Source organism: Melanotaenia boesemani, chromosome 9 (genome assembly GCF_017639745.1).
Source record: "Melanotaenia boesemani isolate fMelBoe1 chromosome 9, fMelBoe1.pri, whole genome shotgun sequence".
NCBI lineage: Eukaryota > Metazoa > Chordata > Actinopteri > Atheriniformes > Melanotaeniidae > Melanotaenia > Melanotaenia boesemani.
This window is the reverse complement of record NC_055690.1, coordinates 17,120,229-17,141,372: the sequence shown is the minus strand read 5'-3', so window position 1 is coordinate 17,141,372 and position 21,144 is coordinate 17,120,229. Positions and strand designations below refer to the sequence as shown.

The 21,144-nt window shown below is 38.6% G+C and overlaps 1 protein-coding gene across 8 annotated transcripts; it reads left to right on the top strand.

Annotated features, from left to right (window-relative positions):
• Positions 1 to 1,526: 1,526 nt before the first annotated feature.
• picalmb (phosphatidylinositol binding clathrin assembly protein b) lies at positions 1,527 to 19,536 on the top strand. 8 transcript variants are annotated; one of them, XM_041994100.1, is made up of 24 exons: positions 1,527 to 2,048; positions 6,608 to 6,750; positions 6,836 to 6,911; positions 7,008 to 7,110; positions 8,152 to 8,245; positions 8,387 to 8,498; positions 8,635 to 8,741; positions 8,840 to 8,881; positions 9,429 to 9,440; positions 9,987 to 10,072; positions 10,219 to 10,342; positions 10,442 to 10,575; positions 11,227 to 11,321; positions 11,495 to 11,647; positions 12,070 to 12,153; positions 13,297 to 13,389; positions 13,559 to 13,669; positions 14,840 to 14,956; positions 15,068 to 15,098; positions 15,188 to 15,287; positions 16,044 to 16,103; positions 16,494 to 16,598; positions 16,970 to 17,075; positions 19,122 to 19,536. In XM_041994100.1, exons 1-23 carry the CDS (start codon positions 1,919 to 1,921, stop codon positions 17,060 to 17,062), a joined length of 2,205 nt encoding a protein of 734 aa, XP_041850034.1. In that variant the 5' UTR covers positions 1,527 to 1,918; the 3' UTR covers positions 17,063 to 17,075; positions 19,122 to 19,536. The 8 variants fall into 8 exon arrangements, with proteins under 8 accessions (XP_041850034.1, XP_041850035.1, XP_041850037.1 ...); XM_041994101.1 differs by lacking the exon at positions 9,429 to 9,440; XM_041994103.1 differs by lacking the exon at positions 12,070 to 12,153.
• Positions 19,537 to 21,144: the final 1,608 nt, after the last annotated feature.

Here is a 21,144-nt window from a genome sequence, read left to right as displayed (position 1 = left end):
ATATAATATTTTGTGTCATAACTCCTGCTCAATTGCAATCTTACTTTCACTTGAAAATTATTTATAAATCTCCTACTGATGACAGACCATGACTGCAGGCAGGTAAGTCTGTGCATATGCTCATGTTTTCCTTAGCCATGCCTCTGGAATGAGTAAAGAATGTGATTTAGCATCATCTTGTTGAAAATGCATGGATGTGCATGGAAATTATATTGTCTTGAAGGCAGCATTTTCTTGCTTCGGTCTCAATGAATCTCTGTGCCTTGAAACAATTACGTTAAATCATGGAGCTTGGCTTTTGGCTACTGATCTGGACATTGCTGGTTAAGAGCACAAGGGCTCAGATTTGAACATTTATTCTGTTTTAATGTAACAGTGGTCTGTGTGTGGCAACCAGAATTTGGGCAAGAGACAGAAAAACTTTGGTTTCAATGTCATCACTTAGTGCAGGTGCAATATCTAAATCTTGGGGTGACTTGTTTCTCTGTTTTGATGTGACAATTTGCGAGTAAAACACTTATCTTATATCTTACAAGTTGATCAAATTGTCAGAGTATTCATCCTTCAAGGGAAATTGTTCAGCTACGCATGAACATAAAGTAAAATAAATAAAAGCAAATAGTTTTTTATAGTGTATTTAAAAATGTTCAAGACCGCAAGCATGGATATGTTGCACTAAATAGTTCTCTCAGTCAGACAGAGGTGAGCTGATGAACAGTGAGACGGTGAATGGCATGAAGGATTTCTTAAAGCCTTCTTTATCAGTGCTTTCTATGTAGCGTCTCAGTGAGGGGGGTGAGATAGATTGCTCATGAAGGAGCGCAGTTTGTTTGGTGATCTCCGCTTCCTTGCTGAATCGAAAAGTCCCCGAGTTCTAACCAGAGATGGTTCCAGGCTTATGAATGAGGTTATTGATCCTGCCGGCATCTCTGGCACTGATGCAGCTTCCCCCTGCAAGCCACAGCACAGCAGATGCCACCTGCCACCACAGTATAAGGATTTCAATAAACGTTATATTTATTATCTTTTTATATGTGCATTTTCTCAAATTTTCAACATCAGTATGTTACAAATATGTCAAATCTCCAGTTGGGACATTTGAAATAGCACAATCTGACTTTTTAGAAGTGTGTAAATAAAGCCTACAATAATCCAGAAAATACCTTTGCTTATTCCTTCTGATTTACATTTTACTGTGTTCATCTTATCATAAATACAGGCTTCATCCTCCCATCCAGGCCTCCCATGACTATTAGTGCATGTTTTCCCAGCTGTTCTGCGACCAGTCACACATGCACAACATCTCAAATCGTACGAATTTCGCGCTGCAGAGATTGCAGGGCGGTGTGCGGCGTAGACCCTTTATCCTGTGAGCAAAAAGAGAGCAGAGCAGACCCGCCATTTCCCTTCTTCATTGGTCTTTTTTCTTTCATAGCGCTTTAAAGCTGAGCAACGGCAGCAAGCAAGAGGAAGAGGAGGAGGAGGAAGAAGAGGAGGAGCGGCGTCGACTGGCGGAGCGGCGGAGGCAGGCAGGCTGGAATCCGGTGTGCCACATCGGGATGAGAGCGAGACAGAGACCCGGGTCAGATGAGTCAGCGAATGGACCTTGCCATCACGGCATTCTTGAAATCTGAATGAATCTGGACGGAACCGATCGGCGGAACAACAGAGAAACAATCTAATATTTGTTTTTTAAAAAATTGTCATATTCCGCTTCCTTTTATTCCGCCCTCCTCTGGTCCGCGTCTGCCATAGCCTAGTTTTGATTTTTATTTCCACCGAGGTGGGAAAAGGGGGGTTCGGAGAGGCTGCGGAGGAGGTGGAGGTTGTATTTGACTTTTAAACAAGCGAATATCGGAAGACAAACTCGTTCGAGCCTCTCATTTCTAAGTCTTTTGTTGCGCCGAGTAGAGCGAAGATGTCGGGACAGAGCATTACGGACCGGATAACTGCAGCCCAACACAGTGTAACGGGATCCGCCGTGTCCAAAACAGTATGCAAGGCCACCACGCACGAAATTATGGGCCCGAAAAAGAAACATTTGGACTGTGAGTATCTTTTAACAGCACATGAGTGTTTAGGTGAACCCAACGTAGGCTTGTCTTCAATGAAACAGCTCTGAGTTATGGCGACGGTGGGGCTACAAGGCCTCAAAGCCTCAGCGGAGGCTACATGCTACTTTCTGCTCATGTCAAGGAGATTATATATATATTTAAATATATTTACATCGAGGACAGGCCTTGTTGACACAGTGGTGTAGGTTACTGAGTTGGTTTTAAATACTTGACAGCCACTATTAAAGCTTAATACAAGTTTTCTTCCCATTCATCTCGTTAGTTGTTGCCAAATTAGCCTGTTAAGCTATCAGGTTTTGTCCCTTGTTATCTCATACTGACTCATAGCCTTAGTCTTTAGCCTACATAGCTTTAAAAATGGATCAGATGTCTGGATTATTACAGAAACCATACATAGCCGTAAGCTACAGCTCCCCTGCATTCACAGGCCCTTAATGTACGACTTCCATATACATTGAAGTAACTGAGTAATGTGATACCAGCTGTTTCTGGACTCTGTAAGGCCACAGCTGAGGGTTGCAGTAGTTTCCTTCCTATCACAGGTCACGAAACAGATAAGTTACATACTGTGCATGCCCTGACAAACGCATAAGAGATTAAATCCTTGTGTGATGGCACTATTAGTCACAAGAGTCACAACCTGTCAGTACTTGCAATGCAATGGTAAATTTTCTGCATATCGATCTGTACTTGCAAATGCTCAATGCCATCAATAAAAGTGGTTTTATGAAGGCCCTGTATGATGGTTAAAGGTCAGTCACACTGAACCTGTGAAATCTCTCAGACTGCAAACTCATCACAGCTCTTTGTGGGTTGGAACAGCTGACAGTGCCCCTTTCGTACTGGTCATAATGATAATTGTGGTGTGTATTTTTGGCCTGGTGTTGAAGTTGCAGGTTCCACACGTGTTGTGCTGCTGAGGTGACTCCCCTGTGGAGAGATGAGTGAAAGTTGGCAGTTACACACTGCTGGCTCTTCCCATGGCAGTCAGCAGTCCAATGTGACTGCCACAGAGAGCAGACATCGTGTGTGTGAGTGTGTGTGTGTGTGGATAATGGCATGGTTCCTCTTGTTTTCTGTTAACACATTATGGAAGCTGGTCAGCTGGGTTGACAGCCAGGATGAGCTCAGTAAAGGTTTAAATGCCTTCCTTTGTATTCATAATGGTTTCTTGATGGTAATCTGGCCTGACAAAGAGAAGGCAATTATCTCATGTAGTGGTTTAATATATGGTTTAAGTACATTTTAGGGTATCTTTTACCTTTTATTAGACAGCTAACAGTGCTGTAAATGAGAGGAGATGAAAAACTAACTGGATATGTGTAGCTTATTTATTTAACTTTTGTTAATTTGTTAAGAAGTATTGCAACTCTGAGTTTAGTATTTAAAACCATTTTTATATTATTACCATTATTAATACCATTATTAATCTTTAAAAGTAGCAGAAGATTTAAATATATCTAAATTTGAGATTACCATAAAATAAATGCCTGATTACAGTAAACAGTGGCTTGTTTCAGTCTCCAGGTAAATCCTGTAGAAATAACAGATCTTGTGTCTTCACATACAGTAGTGGTTAGTTGTATCAAACATTTTGGAATAAGAAAAAAAAAACACTCACATTCTCACATTGGAGAGGCTGTAAAGATGAACTCTTTTGCATTTGAGCTTGATAAATGATCATAAATTGCTGGTACATGAACAGCTTTGACGTTAGTAGAATGTCACGTATTTGATAAATTCATCCTTATTTTCTGTCACAAGCAGGTCAAACTTCCTAAAAGAGATAATGGTGTCTAAGACTATCAAAAAAGTGAGTGAATCACTATTTTATCCCAGTTAAGAGGATAAGATATTTGTCTTGGGCAGTTTTCAAAGCTAAGTCTTACACGTACTTTCCAGGTTTGAAAGCCACCCGAATGCATTACAAGGGCTGCTTATTATCAATAATAATTAATATTTAATTGTAAAAGGTAAAATTCATTTCACCAAACACACATATAGACATCTAACAGTATAACTGTACCCAATTGACATGTCTGAAAAGGGGTAGGGAGAAGTAAAACTTATTTTACTTTTTTAAATATTTCAGCACTGATTGAATTACAAGTTTGCAACTAATCCAACAATATTCATATTCAGTGAATACTATCTTAAAAAGAAAAAGGTGAGTCACATTTTATAAGGATGACCCTCATGATAGCTTTGCTTTTATGATTTACTGATATTTATGGATTACCTTTACTAAAAAACTTTAACATTTAGTAAAATAATTCGAATAGTGGGCAATGAGGGAAGTGACAGCAGAGGAATGACAGTGGGCAAACAGGTTTCATTGAACTGATGAGCTACTTGATCAAAGATTAAGTAAACAGGACATTGAATATTTTGTTTTTATTACTTACATATATTTTTTGTCAACTTTTGGCTCTTGGCTGTGCTTTGGACACATGCTTTTGGCTCAGCACAGAAGCAGTCCTTGGGTTTGATAACCAGAGCCCAACATGATTAGTGTTTGGTGATAAATTGATGTTACAAAGATACTGTTATATAATTCACATTAGTGGAGTGTTATTATGACACATTTTTTAACAAAATAACATAATTCCTATCACAATATAATAAAACTAGTCTTTCATGAATTTAACTTTATCATTCTGATCTCCCAAATTGATTGATTTGTAATGTATGTTGATTTTAAATCATAGACTCAATTTAGCAGCATCACACTTTGCCATGACTTTTACATGGATTAATCTGTCTCTTATGAATTAATTCAGTTTGAAATCATTAATGTCGACCACTGTGAATATTTAGCAGGCTGATTACAACATGACAGTGCTGTCTTTCCTCCCCCATATTGTTCCTCCTCCTCCTGGCTCCTCTCCGTCATCCTCTTCTCTGGGCAGTTCAGCCACCCATGCAAACTGCTGCTTCTCTGGAAGGTTATCCTGTCCTACTTAGAGTCCCCCGCCTTTTGAAAAAGTCAAATATAGGACAGAAAGGGAGGCCCACTTACCCTGTCAGTCTGATCATGGCTGTGAATGGCAGGGTCATCAGCACTGACGAAGCCTGGCTGCTCCAACTGGCATCGTTCAAGCGGCACACGGCTGCAGGATGAACATATGAGCCCAGGAAGTGGGACACTGGTTAACGTCTTAATATGCTGCACTTCATGCTGGTCTGTTAGGGGATATTGGTTTGGCATCAACAATTCAAATTAGCATGATCGGTATCAGTGATACATGATTCATCTGACACAAGAAGAAAATTGACTGTTTATTATGCAAATTTTATGTGGAGCACAATCTTATTTAACAAATTGTTGCTCTCTTTTATTATTATTTTTTTATTTATTTAATTTTTTTTTAAATTTTGAATATAATAACTTAATTGTGCAGGTTTATAGCAGGTCCCTACTGATTGTATAAATTTGTGAGTTATCAGGGTGATTGGAAATTCTATATTTTTATAGAACAAGAGGAAAAAACAGAAAGGGGCCTTTTCTTTGCGGAACTAGAGCAACAAACAGTTTTTAACACCAATGTCATGGTTATTCAGAGGTTTTGTGATGACATGTAGGGGCATTATTAGACAGTAACTGCTCTTCTCCACAGGATTACTTTTATTAATATCTTATTAGTGTTTTTTGTGATGTTTTAGCAAATAAAACTGTTAACATCAAATGTGTTTTCATAGACCTTCAGGAGCTTTAAGCAGTAAATGTTTAGCTGCAGAGCAACTTCCTGTCAGTTGAGTAGTAATGTAAATTAATAATCAGGTAATAGTTTGAGACCCTGATGAGCAGCTGTTTCTGCTACATGTTGGATCACTTTAATAGGACTAAAACATTTTTACTTTATTAATTTTTTTTAAGCTTTTCTTGACAGTCGTGAGAATAAATTGGTTTATTGCGACCAACAGTTTTATTTCTAATGCAAAGTCAAATATATCCACTATAGAGGCGTTCAAAGGTTAGTTTCATCAGCTTCGTTTGTCGACTCTGTCACCTAGCAGCTCAGCATTCAGTTGATTTGCCTTGTAAAATGATCGAAGTCTGAATTTTCTTTGAGAAAATTTGTTTATTCAAATCTCACATGACATTTTAAAATGTGATTTACTACACAGAAAAGCCCAGACAAGAGTTACAGTGGCAGTGACATACTTAAGACTCTAGACTTTAGACAAATGCCTCAAGTTAGTACTGGAAGTGTACAAACACCTCAGTATTCACATTGTTGCATGCGATAGAGTATTTGCTGAAAACTGGGTTGTGATTAAATAAGTCAGTAATATCATGCTAAGCTATTAGGACATGTGGTCTGAATACCCAATTAATATCTATTTTTATCTCTTATTCTGTCATTTGATCAGACGGTAAAGGGAAAACCTGAAAATCATAACAAAAACATTAATATTTAATATATTTGTGAAATATTTTGATGTACTTCATGCTTTTATAACAAATGATTGTAATGATTTGATTATTTGTATGTTTTTTTTTGTTTGTTTGTTTATTTATTTTTTCTTAGATTTGATCCATTGCACCAACGAGATGAACGTGAACATTCCCCAACTGGCTGACTCTTTGTTTGAGAGGACCACCAACACCAGCTGGGTGGTTGTGTTCAAGTCACTCATCACTACGCACCACCTAATGGTCTATGGGAATGAGGTGAGCTGCTTCAGCATCCTACTCACACCATCATCCTCTGATGCCTCATGTTTCTGTTCTTTTAACCGTTTTTCTTCTCATTCAGCGTTTTGTCCAGTACTTGGCCTCAAGGAATACACTTTTCAACCTCAGTAATTTTTTGGACAAAAGTGGACTACAAGGTACAGTTTTTATTATTATTTTACACACACGCAAATATATATAAAATAAAAGGAATTACTTAATTGTAAAAGCCCATTGTTTTTTTGCCGTTTCAGGCTATGACATGTCTACATTTATCAGGAGGTATAGTCGATACCTGAATGAGAAAGCTGTGTCGTACAGACAGGTTGCCTTTGACTTCACAAAAGTTAAACGCGGGTAAGTTTTTGTTGATTTTGTCTGTTTTAGTTTTCTTTTATATCATACTGAAAGTGTTCTGTTCTTTGTACTCATTTAGATGAAATAGTACTTGTTTTAAGGTCTGCAAGGATCTATTGCGTCACAACCCCTCCAAATCATTAACCATTTTTTTTTAGCTAGAAATATTTGTAATTGCACATTATATAATGGTACGGCCATACTGCAGGCAAAAGGGTCAAAAATTTGTGAACCATATCTAATTTTTTTTAATGAAAACTGAATGGCACATATCAATTTTTTTTTTTTTTTTAGTATTTTATGTAAATCAAATCCAGGCCGATTGGAATCAATCTTTTTCAAAGCAACCTCAGTCTGGACGTTCATGTTGCCTTTTATCCAACTTTTACATAATGGAAGTGAGACAGAAATTAGAAGATAATTTTGCGCTGGGGGAGACTGGATGTGGAAAGATTGAATGTAAACAATGGACAGAAAAATATTGTATCAAATTGTCGACTTTCGATTGCACGACAACTTTGAAGGTGATACATACAATATGTAGCATCCATGTTTACCTCCATAAACACAGGGTGCTGCTAGCGACGTCATGTCGTCTTCTGCGCATACGGGCTATTTCAGGGCCGCAGACTGTCACACACACTGGATAATAATGTAAACAACAGATCAGTACTGAGCGTTAAGACCTGCAGTGTAAATGTAGCCAGTGTTCAAGTGTTCAAGAGCTCAGCAAAGTTGTACTTTAGGGATAGATGGCATTTTATTTACTGTTTTCAAGCAAATATTTAGTTTTTAATGTAAACCGATTTTCTGGGCTTTGCATTGTATGACATGAACATGGAATATGTCTGCTTGGTTTATGGGAAATTATAGAAGACTTTTCTCTACCAGCTGTTTTCATATGGTCATCAATGATTTTTCAGCCCTACAGTTAGTGTAAGCAAAAAGTCACATGATCATGTTTTAAAAGCAGCACTGTTTGCCTCACCTTTCCTCTCCTCTCTGCCCTCTCATGCTCCTACCCCCTGGGTGTCCTCACAGAGTGGACGGTGTGATGAGGACCATGAATACAGAGAAGCTGCTGAAGACTATCCCCATTATCCAGAACCAGATGGATGCCCTTCTTGATTTTAATGTGCGTTGGAGGTGAAGCCTCCTGCAGCTTTGCAGCTCGCCTGGAGCATGCAGTTGCAGAGGCTGCAGCATTTTGTTAACTTAGAAACACAATCTCTTCCAGGTATTATTATAAATATTCCTACTGATTGCTTTCCTGCAGGTCAATGCCAACGAGCTGACTAATGGAGTCATCAATGCCGCCTTCATGCTCCTCTTCAAAGACTCCATCAGGCTCTTTGCTGCTTATAATGAAGGCATTATCAACCTGCTTGGTAAGACCTTTTCAGGACCACTTTCACTTTTAACTTGCTCTTTGTCTTCTGTTAATGTGGTCTCAGTGTTGTATGGTTGGTTCGTCTAAGCAGTTGCAAACCAGTGCATTTTTTTTTTTCCTTTTTAATCACATAGAGAAATACTTTGACATGAAGAAGACTCAGTGTAAAGAAGGTTTGGATATTTACAAGAAGTTTCTCACTCGAATGACCCGGATATCAGAATTCCTCAAAGTAGCAGAGGTAAATTACCATAAATTTTTTCCCCACACCTGTTGTCATGAACGAGATGTGTCTGTTTGCAGTAATAATGACCTTTTTTGTTTGTTTTCTTTAAACAGCAGGTGGGAATTGATCGAGGTGACATTCCCGACCTTTCACAGGTGAGCGCTGCCACTTCAAAGCAGTCTAAAACCACAAGATTTCCTTTCTTGAGTGGAAGGCTTGCCTTGCTTATTTTTTCTTATTTTCAGCTCTGACTGCACTTTTTTTTTTTGCATCAGCACTTTCTTTGACTAGATTGTAGATGTAGATACACCCAACGAAGATATTCTTAAAAACAAGACACCTTGCATGATGTCTTTCTTGGGCGCATGTTTGCTAGAGGTCGGGGTCGTCTCCTATTTCTCTTTTTTTCGAATCCTTTCTTCTTCCTCTGATTCTCCCTCTGCTCTTCTTACCCCGCATCTGCTTCAGTAAATAAAGGTGTCAAGTCTGCACTGTAGCTGCAGTCCACTCAGTAAATCTGCTCAGGGATAATTAAAGGTTTTCAGTTAAAAATAAATAATAAAATTAAACTGCACAGACAGTTGTGCACATCTGTGGGGACTAATTTAGCATTTTAACTCAAAGAACTTAAGTTATATTTAATTTCCCTCTGACTGTCACCACCTTTATATTCTGTATTTTCCCCTTATCTTTCCACTTTAGTTCACAGTTTGTGTAAGTACAGTTATTTCACTCTTCTTCTATGTCTGTGACCTGCCTTAGTGTTGTCTTTTTGCATGCCTCTGCTCTGCCTCTGTCTCCTACATCGTGGTGAAAAACAGTTGAAGGAAAAAACCCTGGCTGTGGTAAATTCTGTTCACTTGGATTGTGTCGTTGAGGTGAAAACCAGAGTAGCTCATCTCGTGTAAATTGGCTGCCCTCTTGTGCTTATAAATGGCCAATTCAACAACGGCCGGGTTGTTGAAAGCGCTGTAGTGCAGTACATCATCCCACACAGATGGTAGTTTCATCCAAAGTAGCTTTTTGGCTGGAATGCAGTCATCGATCAGTGGTGGGTGACATATACTTAGTGATATCCCAAAGCTGGTAGAAACCTAATCAAATGCATAATTTGACTGACTACATCTGCGTTTTGTTGTATTTGTAGTGTTTTCTACTCCACCTTGGTTGCCCACCACTGTCCGTTATGGTGTTAATATTCGTACACAGCATCTTTTGGGTCTCAGGTAGTAGCTGACTGTGTCTTTCCTGTTGCAACAGGCTCCTAGTAGCCTTCTTGAAGCTCTGGAGCAACATTTGGCCTCTTTAGAGGGCAAGAAAGTCAAAGACTCCACTGCAGCCAGCAGGTGCGTTAATCCGCTGTCATCTTTACTGAATTCCTCTAATTCCCCCCACCGTTTCAAATCTCAGATAACGCTCCACCATCTATCATAGATCAGCAATACTCACTAATCTATGCTGCATCTGTTGTAAATTCGTTTTTTTCCTGCAGGGCCAGTACTCTGTCAAACGCAGTGTCATCACTGGCGAGCACAGGGATGTCTTTCACTAAAGTGGATGAGCGGGAGAAACAGGCTGCTCTCGAGGAGGAACAGGCCCGACTCAAAGCTCTCAAGGTTGGCATGCTTTTAGAAAAATACATTTACATTTGACGTGTGTTGAATAAATGTGTCTCTTGCCTTTTTTGTCTAAACTGGCCGTTGTCATTTACTCAGGAACAAAGGCTTAAAGAGCTCTCCAAGAGGCCGTCATTTGCCACCACTGATACTTCACCCATCTCTACCACCGGGGGCACCATCAGCACCGCACCAGCCATTGACCTCTTCTCCACACCCAGCTGCTCTAATGGGTACTGCTGAGATCTACTGGTTACTTTTAAAAAGAGACTGTTTATGTAATTGCAGGTTTCATTGGAACCCTTATATTTCCCATGAAACTTGAATTTCTCAGCTACAACAGAAATAAAATATTAGGTTATCTTATCTCTTATTTCAACAACTAACAGTTATTTATCTCGGTTTATTTTGTCAAATTATTATTGAAGTCAGCAGTCCATGGCTGTATCAAGTTTATCTGTTACATGAAATGGCAGCAATATGTCAAGCAGATAAGTTTGGAAACTGTTCTGTTGCCATCGTCCAAATAGTTACCAGTTAATTTAGTTTTTAAATTAATAAATTATGAATTATTTATGTTTAAAATTATGTCTCATGTATTAGTTTTAATCAGCTTATTAAACCTCACAACCTTAAAATAAACATCTTCTTTTGAAGCACAAAGCCACATAACATTTTTAAATCACAGGCATCAGAAAGAGGAAAAAAATGCAAATTCCTGAAATTCAATGTGTGTGTCTCAGCAGCTACAGTTTAGTATACGTCATATTTGTGCAACCTTTTTTTGTTGACCAGGACCGGAATCAAGATGTTTGAAGGGAAATTAAGTCACTTATTTTGGGGGTTTGTGGGGGTTGAAATGTGTTTTTATTTTCTGTCTGCAGTGCAGTGAAGATGGAAAATGACTTGTTTGACCTGCAGTCGACTTTCCAGCCCTCCATGCAGTCCACGGGGCTTCCAGTGGCCACAGCGTGGGCAGGTAAACTCTTCTCTCCTCAACATTTCCAACCAACATCTGCGTCTTTGGACTTTTGTGACTTTGGTTCTGCATGCTCTCCTTCTCTTGATGTTGTCTGACTGATGCCCATCTCTTCCTCTCCACTCTCTTCTGTCTTTTCCTTTTCTCTGTCTGTCTTTCCTCTGGCTGCATAGATCCTTTCACCTCTGCTGAAGCTGGAGATGATTCCATGCCAAACCTTAACCCTTTCCTCTCAAAACTCGTTGTCGATGCCACTCACTTACCTGTCGTGTCTTCAGACGGTGTTAGCTTTTCCTCTAGGACATCTGGTCATGAAATGTTTGGTGGTAACGACTCATTTTGTTTCTCCTCAGACGTCTTGTCACTCCTCATATATCTGTAGTTACTTACATGCATGAGAAGCCTGCATGTTTAATGTGCTTCTGTAGATTGAATGTTGATTTTTCTTTATATTTATTTATTTATTTTGTCTTTGCAAATGTCTGTAAATGATCTGCTTATGTTGCTGTTGATACCAAGCTCAGATTTAGTTTTTTTTTTTTTTTTTTTTTTTTTTTTTTTTTAGCTTTTACTTCTCTTGTGTATCAACCAGGACCCTACACATCCCGCTGTAGAGGCTACTTACGCCATTTACCCTGCAGCTACTGCTCATCCTCTTTTAATGAACCGTTTGGTGTTGCTTTATAGTGCAAAGATGCCGTAGAGCTCTGAGTTGACACCTGTTCTTACACTATTTTTGATTCTCCAGATCGTTACAATCCCTTTATTGACACAAACTCATCAGTTTCAACCAATTACAAACGCACAGTGCGGATAGAACACTCCGTCTCAGGTACTATGATGGCTCACCATCTCAGCCTATGTTTCCTGGTAAACATAGAAATCCTGTGCAAATCCCTCAGAGCCATGATTTTTGATATTTATGGTAGTCATAAACAAGTGTTAAAGGAAGGGTTTTGACATTTTAGGAAATACTAAGCATTTCCCTGCCTTGAGTAAGTTTAAAAGTCTTGACACTACTCCCAAATTTCTCTGCTATTGGTTGTAAATCACTTGGCTTGTACAAGAGAGTTATTTAACAATATTTTGGGAAACTTTCCCTCTAAGCCAAATTGAATCATTTTTAGATTATTTCTAAGCTTCACAATTTTGCAATCAAATGGTAAAATAATAACCCGTTTATTCAATAAAACTGTAGCTGTAATTCTTTTCAGTTGCTCCTAAATAAAAGATGGCTAGAGTTGTAATAGAGCAGGACTGTAATTCCATCCCGTACATTAATATCAGACATTAATTGATAATCAGAAAATAGCAACCATCATATTTTTGCCAACTTAAACAAAACTGAAAATATACAAGCATAAAATTAGAATATTTAATGTTTGACTATATTCAATTTTACATTTAAAAGAATCACAATAAAGGTTAAATTTGGGACCAAAGTAATTAATTCAACACTGTAAAGTATTAAAAGTAAAGCACTCTGGTTTTTCATGTGTCCTTGAACTCAGTAGAAAGTGTTGCTTCAATTTGTTTAAGAAATTTGCTGAATTGGAAGTGAGTTGTAATAAACCCGTCATTTTGTTGCTCTATCATATAGCGCTTGCAAGCAAGCAACGCTAACCGAATGCTTTCTAAAATCATAAAGAGTTGCAGTAATCGGATAATATCTCTTAAATAAAACTAAATTTCCTGAAATGTCAAACCTATACCTTTAATCCCTCCCTCTGGGTTGCTACTTTATTGTCCTGCAGTAGTTTATTGTCCCAAATATTTAAATCCCTAAAATAGAAGAATGAACTATTATGGAAATGTTAGCAGGCTCCTTCCTGTCTGTACTGCTACTGTCATTTCTCACCTGTCTCTCTGGCCTGGCCTTGAAATGCCTTTTCCTTTTTTTTTTTCTTTTTTCTTTTTTTTTTTTTCCTTTTTTTTTCCTCTTTCTCTTGTCTTCCTGCTTCCTGTGACGTGTCAGACTCCTTCTGTGGTCCAGTGTCCATTGCTCAGCACCTCCCACATCAGGCTCCCTTCCCTACTGAGCCCTCTACTGTAGCAGGTCTATTCCGAGGTAGAGTACCGAAGGCTCGGTCCAGCAGACACGATGGCAGATTAAAGCCAGTTTACCGCTCTGCTGTGGAGTTCTGCTACTTAAGTATCCTGTGATTTATGTGTGGAAATGTAGTCTGATGCTGTAACTCTGTAACTGCAGCTGTCTTTTTATTCCTCTCTTTTTGAAGGATACTCAGCACCACAGGCTCCTCCCCAACAGACAGCAGGGGCACTCCAGGTGGACTTTGAGTCTGTTTTTGGAACCAAAGCCACCGGCAGTAGTAGCCTCAACTCTGATGGTGAGGCTTTCATTTATATATAAATGGATATGCTATAGCTCTGTTATAGGATTCTGTCCTTTTTAGAAAAGTGGATGTGCTGATTTTATGTAGGTTGGTCATGCAACACTTGCCTGACTAGCATGAAGTTATCCTCTATCTTCTAAAAAGCAGAGAAAGTGTCTGAAAGGTGCTTTACCTACTGTTCAGATGCTTAAAGAAAAGCTGCAACAGGTCAGCAACATATGTAGTCAAAGAAATAACAGGAAATCATGATATATTGGAAATATTAAGATATTTGTTTCAAGGAGCTTCTTTTCATCATATCCACCTTATAATGTCCAATGCAACTGCACCTCCTGCAACTCTCAGTTCTAACTGAAAGTGCAAAAACATTTATTTTCTTTGAATACAGAGAACTTAAGTGTCATTTAATCAGTTTGGAGCATTCCAGTAAGTTTGATCTGATCAGTGTTTTAGTTCACAGCTAACCTTCCTGCAGCCTTTTCATTATAAAAAGCTTTAAATGTCTTTTAAAACAGTCTGGCAGGCATTAAACAGATTTAGCTTGTACAGATAATGCTATTTCTTTATCATTTTTTAAGCTGTTGGTAGAGGCATGTCTGAGTAGGTTCTTGTTCAGGTCATGACAATTTTAGATGCGTGAATAGAGGGTAACTGGGCTGCTTTTGCTTGCTTCTTGAAGTTCGGCCTCTCATTTGAAAGGCTTTTGTAGTTCTGATTTACTTGTAGGAAGTGTGGGTCTTTCAGAAGAGAAGATGCCTTTTGGATGACGGATGAAATGTCATTAAGAACCTAGAAAAATAGTCCAGTAAGCTTCTGTTTAAGCACTTAGGTTTGTTGATAGAGACAGTAACCAGAGCTACAAAAGACAAAATATTGAGCTTTGTCTGCTGGTCATAACTCCTGCTCCTACGGCTACTGTCTACGTGCCATTTCAATATAGAAAGTGAAGCTTGATTCTGCTGCCCCCTAGTGGACAAAATATCTGTCATTACTGGATTTTGGTCTGCTCTCTGAACATACTTTGGGGTTTCAGTCCATTGTGATGACATCCAGCTCATGCATATAACACATAAAAGAACAAGGCGGTGTATTTGGTTTGTAGAAAATATGGAATACCTTCTAGATTAAAGAGGCATTGGTTTTAAACCCTGTTTGTTTTGTCAGATATTACTGGAGGCATCCTGAAACCAACTCTTGCCGGTTGTAACCAGCCGTCCAATCAGCAGTCTGAGAAACTGGTGTCTGATGATCTCGACTCCTCCCTGGCCAACCTCGTCGGCAGTAAGTGTTGGCGCTTTATATACAGCCTCACTAATTAACACATGCTCACGAAGAGGCACAAAATGGCCAGATATTTGCAGACTAACAGCAGCTCATGTCTGTCATTTTCAGACCTCGGCATTGGAAACGGCACGATGAAGAAGTGAGTGATGCTTATGTGTGTGCTTCAGCAGCTCTGTGCTTTCAGGCTAGTTATGAGCCGATGCTAACACGAGCTGTCTTAATCCACAGTGACATCCACTGGAGCCAGCCTGGGGAGAAGAGGATGACCGGCGGCACCAACTGGCAGCCCAAGGCGGCGCCGACCACAACCTGGAACCCTGTCTCCATGGTGATGCATGCAGATATTTTACTGTTGCACTCATGCTTTTATTGGACTACTCTTTTATTTAACCTTCAAAAAAAGCTGACATGAAAACAGACCTCCTGAGTTTCTTTGGAGAAATGTTACACTCAAAGACAAAGAGCATGTCATGGTGCTTTTGTTGCACCCTGGGACAAGCTATTGTCTGGACTTTGCTTCTATGCTGCTTTAAAAATAATGAAATTGTGATTATCTATAGGTAAACTGATTATACAGCATTTGACTTAAGAGAAAGAGATCCAAGAAGTGCAGCTGAAAAAGAATGTTTGTGCTTCACAGCCTGGAATCAGCTCTGTGCAGCCAAATTAGTTTATGGAAATTATGGCAGTATTTTTAAATTGTATATGAACCGCACACCGTATCATACATTTAAACTATTAAATCTGCCTGAACATTTCTTTTTGTAAACGAAGCAAAAAAGGTTCAAAAGTAACCTAAATGTCTTACCCCTGTAAGGAAACTGCACTTTTATGGGTACATTAAAAAAAAAAGTTTACTTTGTCTTTGCTTTTCCTTTTTTATTTTTTGCACTGCAGCCTGAATACGTTGTGGGCATTGAACTTTTCAGGTTTTGAATTAGATTAGTTTGAGATGTTGTAACTGCAAATTTCCATCAGTTATTTGTTCTTTGACCTTTTAAATGTTTTAGGCAGACAAAAGAGAAATTTTAAAAAATGACTGAGTTGTAATCTGATAATTCTTAATTATCTATTGTCTCTTTAGCCCCCATCAATCATGGCCTTTCCTGCCACCACACCCACAGGCATGATGGGATACGGCATGGTAAGTGTCATAGTGGGTCTATGTGCAGCTTCTGTTTGTTCCCCGTCTGTTTAAAAGTAAAGAAACAAAACTAATTAAAAGACTTGGGACCCATGTACCGCAGCCATGTTGTATTACTTTGATCACATACAATAATCATGCACATAGATAGAATTAAATCTAAGAGAAGCTAAATTGTGAGACATGGGTAGTTGGATAAATTTGATGAACTCCCAAAGATACCCTGTTGATAAATAGCTTTAAGTCTACAGATGCATTTGAGCTTTATTACAGGTGAGTTTAAGGAGTCTTAAAAATGAAACTGAGCCCCAGAACAAAATATTCATTCAGTCAGTAGTGCTAAATGTGTAAATAAAGTAACTCATCTGATCTGTATGCAATACTCTGCAGCCTCCACAAATGGGCTCGATGGGGATGATGAATCCACCCACCATGATGTACACCCAGCCTGTCATGAGGCCACCCAACCCATTTGGCTCCGTGTCGAGCGCTCAGGTAGGTTCTAGCAGTCCCATGACTGGAGCGAGGTGATGCACGATTAATCTATTCATACAGTTATCAGGTTGAGTATACAGGTGTGTTCATTGTGCTGTGGTGTGTACCATAGTTTAGTCACTGTGTTACCTTTGTTGTCATTGTGAAGATGATGACAGTTTTAACAATAAACCTTCACTCTCTGGAGCTGAAAGCGACAAAACTGTTAATCATCTCTCTTGTTTCGACTCCCTATTCCGAACAGCTCCTTTTTTTTTTTTTTTTTAATAACCCGTCTCATACATCACAGCTTCTCCAAACTAATCTCATCCCTTCTTCAGTCTCTGTACTGACTCTGACTTCTCCTCTGGTCCTCCTACTTCCTGTGTTAGCCCTCCGCAGCCTCTAGTCCTTCCAGCCAGAGTCCTCTCCGAGCCCCTGGACAGGACCCGTTTGCACACCTCTCTCTCAAGGATTTCTTGTAGAGCATCTTTTTAGGTACATCATGCTCTTTGCTTGCAGATGCACCTGCATGCGTTGTTTGTCCAAAGCTAATGCGTGTCTGTTTTTATTTGTAAATTGGAGCACTTGTCCTCCTCACTGATCAGATGCTACATGCATTGTTCTCGCTTAACTTGCTTTAATTGGCCTTTGTTGCTTGGATGTCTTGTTTGTTTTGACAGATTGAGCCACACTCATTCTGACCATTCATGCTCCCACTGCCATCACATTTTGCTCAAACCTGTTTTTGCTGAAGCTTGTAGCTCCTGGTGAATAAAACCATTCGGCTGTTTGCTAAGCTTTGTCCCCTAAGTTAAATGTATTTTACTGTGGTACAGTGGCAGACTTTTTTAATACCAACTGTTGCTGCCTAACTATGGTTGTGTTATATCAATATGTTTGGGGGGTTCTGTATGTAGGCAAATAGTTTTCATACTTATGACAATTTATGTAGAAACCTCATTATTATGTCAGTGCTGATCTACAACATTGTTTCTTAAAAAGTTGGGACACTAAAAACTAAAATTTACATACAGAATACATTGGTGTGGGAACTAAACCACAACAAGTTGAGACTCAAGTTAGAAATCTTGTTTAGTAAATGAAAAAATATTTTTAATTTGATGTCAGCAACATATTTCAAGAAAGTTGGAACAACAAAAAAATGGACAAGTATCGCTTTTCTTTCCGTCTCTATCATGTGATTTATTAGAGGATCAGATAAATCTCTGTATGCAAGATGCATGCCCCAAAAAAATGTACCGATAAATCATGATCCAAGTCGTCAAGCAGCACAGCATGAATGTTCAGTTCTGTAATGAAAATGACAAGCAAAACATTATCAGTAAAATAAAGTTCGTAGCTAAATCAAAATTGTATATCTTAACTCTGCTAAACATAGACAAGAACAGACTGTATTAGGAATGTGCATGACTAATTGTCTGTCCTTTTTACTGCATGCCACCTCCTCCTCCTGACCCCATTTCTTGTTTACCTACTGTACAAGAAGAGGCCACTAAAAGCCCACAAAATAATCTTATTTTTTTCCTGTCGATCATTTAATTTTTTTTGTCAAAAATGACTTAAAAGGTACATCAAGAAATGGATCCTGTTTTTATAAATGTGTTTTTACGGTCCAATTTCAGAATAAGTGGCTCTGCTTTCCAAAATACATTTGGTACTGATCCCATTCAGTTTTTATTTCCACACAATGTTTAGTCAGGTTACAGTTAAAACTGGGTAATTAATTTAACTACCTTCCTTGTCCCAGTGTACAAGCACAGGAGATGAATTCAGCTGATGATCCAAGAATATTTAACTCTGCTATGACAGATTGCTGTGCACCTTCTTTCTCTTAATTAGTATTAAGACTAAAACAATAAAACAACTACGCTCACAGCAAATCAGAACCGTGTTGAACTGTGAGTTTTTATAGCTTTGATTTTTATCCTGTGCAAGATTTTTTTAGTTAGCAATTAGATGCAAAACCGGGTTTAGGGCCTGGAACAAGTACTGCGTATCATTCAGTACACGCCCCGGTCAGTTTTAGTTAACCAGAATGTATATATGCAGAAATTATTCATCTTCCAACTACATTATCTAGAGGGTTAGTCCAACTTTGAAAAAGTGTTTTAAAAGTCTGATTTGACTAACACAAAAATGTTTTACTGCTCTAATATCTTCTGAATGTACCAATTGTCCCTGCTGTGTTGGAAACAGAGTTGTACTGATATTGTCAAAGATTTAAGTTTTCATCGTACTTTACTTTTATTAAAGAGACACTTAACCTCACAAACTAATGATGGAGGTTAACATGTTGGCTATTACAGCTTGCATCAGGACAAGTTTAACTCTACATCTGTTTTATGTTTTGAAAAGCTGCTCATGAACAGCACCTCAACACAAATCCAAATGCTGAGCCTAGTTCTGGTCTACCGCTGGCTTTTCATTGGAGAGAGGTTTAGCAAATGGTCCTTCTTATTGCTAATTGTTTCTCTGCACACGTCGGCTTCTCTCTGACCTCGACTGTTGCCTTTCTTGCAGATGCAGTTCATGTAATTTGAAGGAAGTGTCTCAGAAGACGAAGCACTTAGCAGCAAAACCTTGTCCTCGTTGCAGTCTAACTCTTCAGAGAAACATCCACACGCCCCCAAATACAGACACGTCAAGAACACAATGGTGCAGCGACTGTCAGAAACCATGGTAACCATGTCCCAATGACGTTTGGCGATAGCTCACACCCATTATTCTGTAATAACTTGTCCAAGACGTCGAGTGATGCTGCTATCTAACCCTCCTTAAAAGGACTCCTCATCCATTTTACAGTGTAATCTGTAAAGATCGTTTGGGTGCTGAGAAACTTAAATGTTATGTATTTGGAGATCCTGTGGTTGGATGTAAAGGCTTTGATGTCCAGCAGGGATGGGGTAGAAGTAATAAAAAAAAAAAAAAAAAAAAAAGCAGTCTTTCCCTTTCTCAATCCGATCATCAGTCATCCATGCCCTGCAGTTATTTAACTGTCACTAAGTAGTGATGCTAATGACGTTTACACCTGTTTAGTTTTTGTCTTTTTTACCGTGTTTACAGTAGACATTCCTTGTGTGTTGTTTGTATTTATTTATGATTATTGGTTTAAGATTTGGGGGAAACAAAAAATTATGTAAAATCTACCGTTGAACACATGTGGGAGTGCTTCAGCATTAAACAAGAATCTCAGACTATCATTAAGAGGTAGAGTTAAAAGATAGATATTATATAAATTACACCTATTAAGCGGAATGATAGAGCACTAAATATTCTGAGTTTTGTGTTATGAAAATTTTTTACTAGATGAAAGATTTCACAATCTCCATTGTACTTACAATGCAGGGGTTAGAGTACGAGTCAGTTAACAGTATATAGTCGATTCTGTGCCTAGGGTTTTCTTTTGCAATGGATCGGTCTCCTAACTAGAAATAAAACAAAACAACAAAAAAAAAGACACTACATCCACGAATCTGAAGCGTCGCACTGGGTGGTGGGCTCCATTTGCTTTAAGCTTGGCATGCCATTGACTCACTGACTGTAATCAAGGCTGCCTTTACTCTGAATGTGAAAGAGTTGTCTTCATGTTGCACACATCTTTCCATATTGCAGTTCCTCAGCGAGAGGTGTGTTAAGGCGGGAGGAGGATGTCTGCTTGCTGGTTAGCTAGTCGTCACACCAGTACAGGGGAATTAAAAGGGTGGCAGATTTGATGTAAATTAATTGTACAAAAGATCCCGAGGAGCAGGGTGGAGCGGAGCAGCACTGTTGATCGGTGCCCTGTGTATATAAACACTGACTGTTCTTTGAGTGCAAAAGTGAAAGATGTATGAAATATGAAAACAATTCAATCAAATTTGACTCTACCTAAGTTTGATTCAGGATATCCTCTGCGTTTGTCTCCGCAGATATTTTCTTTATGTAATTAGAACGTGTAGCAGACAATGACTGAAGTCTTTTCTTTCTTTTACAAATAAAGAGCAGCTTCCACAAACGGTTTGTGCATGTTTTGTTCTGTTAAGATGAATGTTAAAACCATGCAGTTTAATCTGATAACACTGGGATACAGTTTAAAGAATATTTAGATACACTAATATGGGTTAGTACCAGTTCAAATTGTGTCTGCGTATAAAACAATAACTGCACAGGATCTTTGCTTTTGTACAACTCATTTTTGCAAGTAGTATCAGCATTTTAATGTTAACTAATACAGAATTATTTAATAACATAAAAATAAAAAATTATTGGTGATTGTTCACAAAGTTAGAAATGGATATAAGAAGATCTATAGCCAGCTAAAAGTGGAGACAGTTGCTGCATTTTTAAAAGGAATAAAAAAGCCATAGCCACATTGATCAGTTATTAGTAACCATGCTCCTAAAGCTACCAGCCTACTTGACCAGTTTAGCCCTGAAAAACATGAGTGAGTGCATGAGACATAAACCCTAACCCAGGTCAAGGCTTTATCAACCTCTAAAAATAAAATAAATATATTAATAAAAGTACTTCCAAAATGGGCATGCTTTGGTCAGGTAAGTTAAAG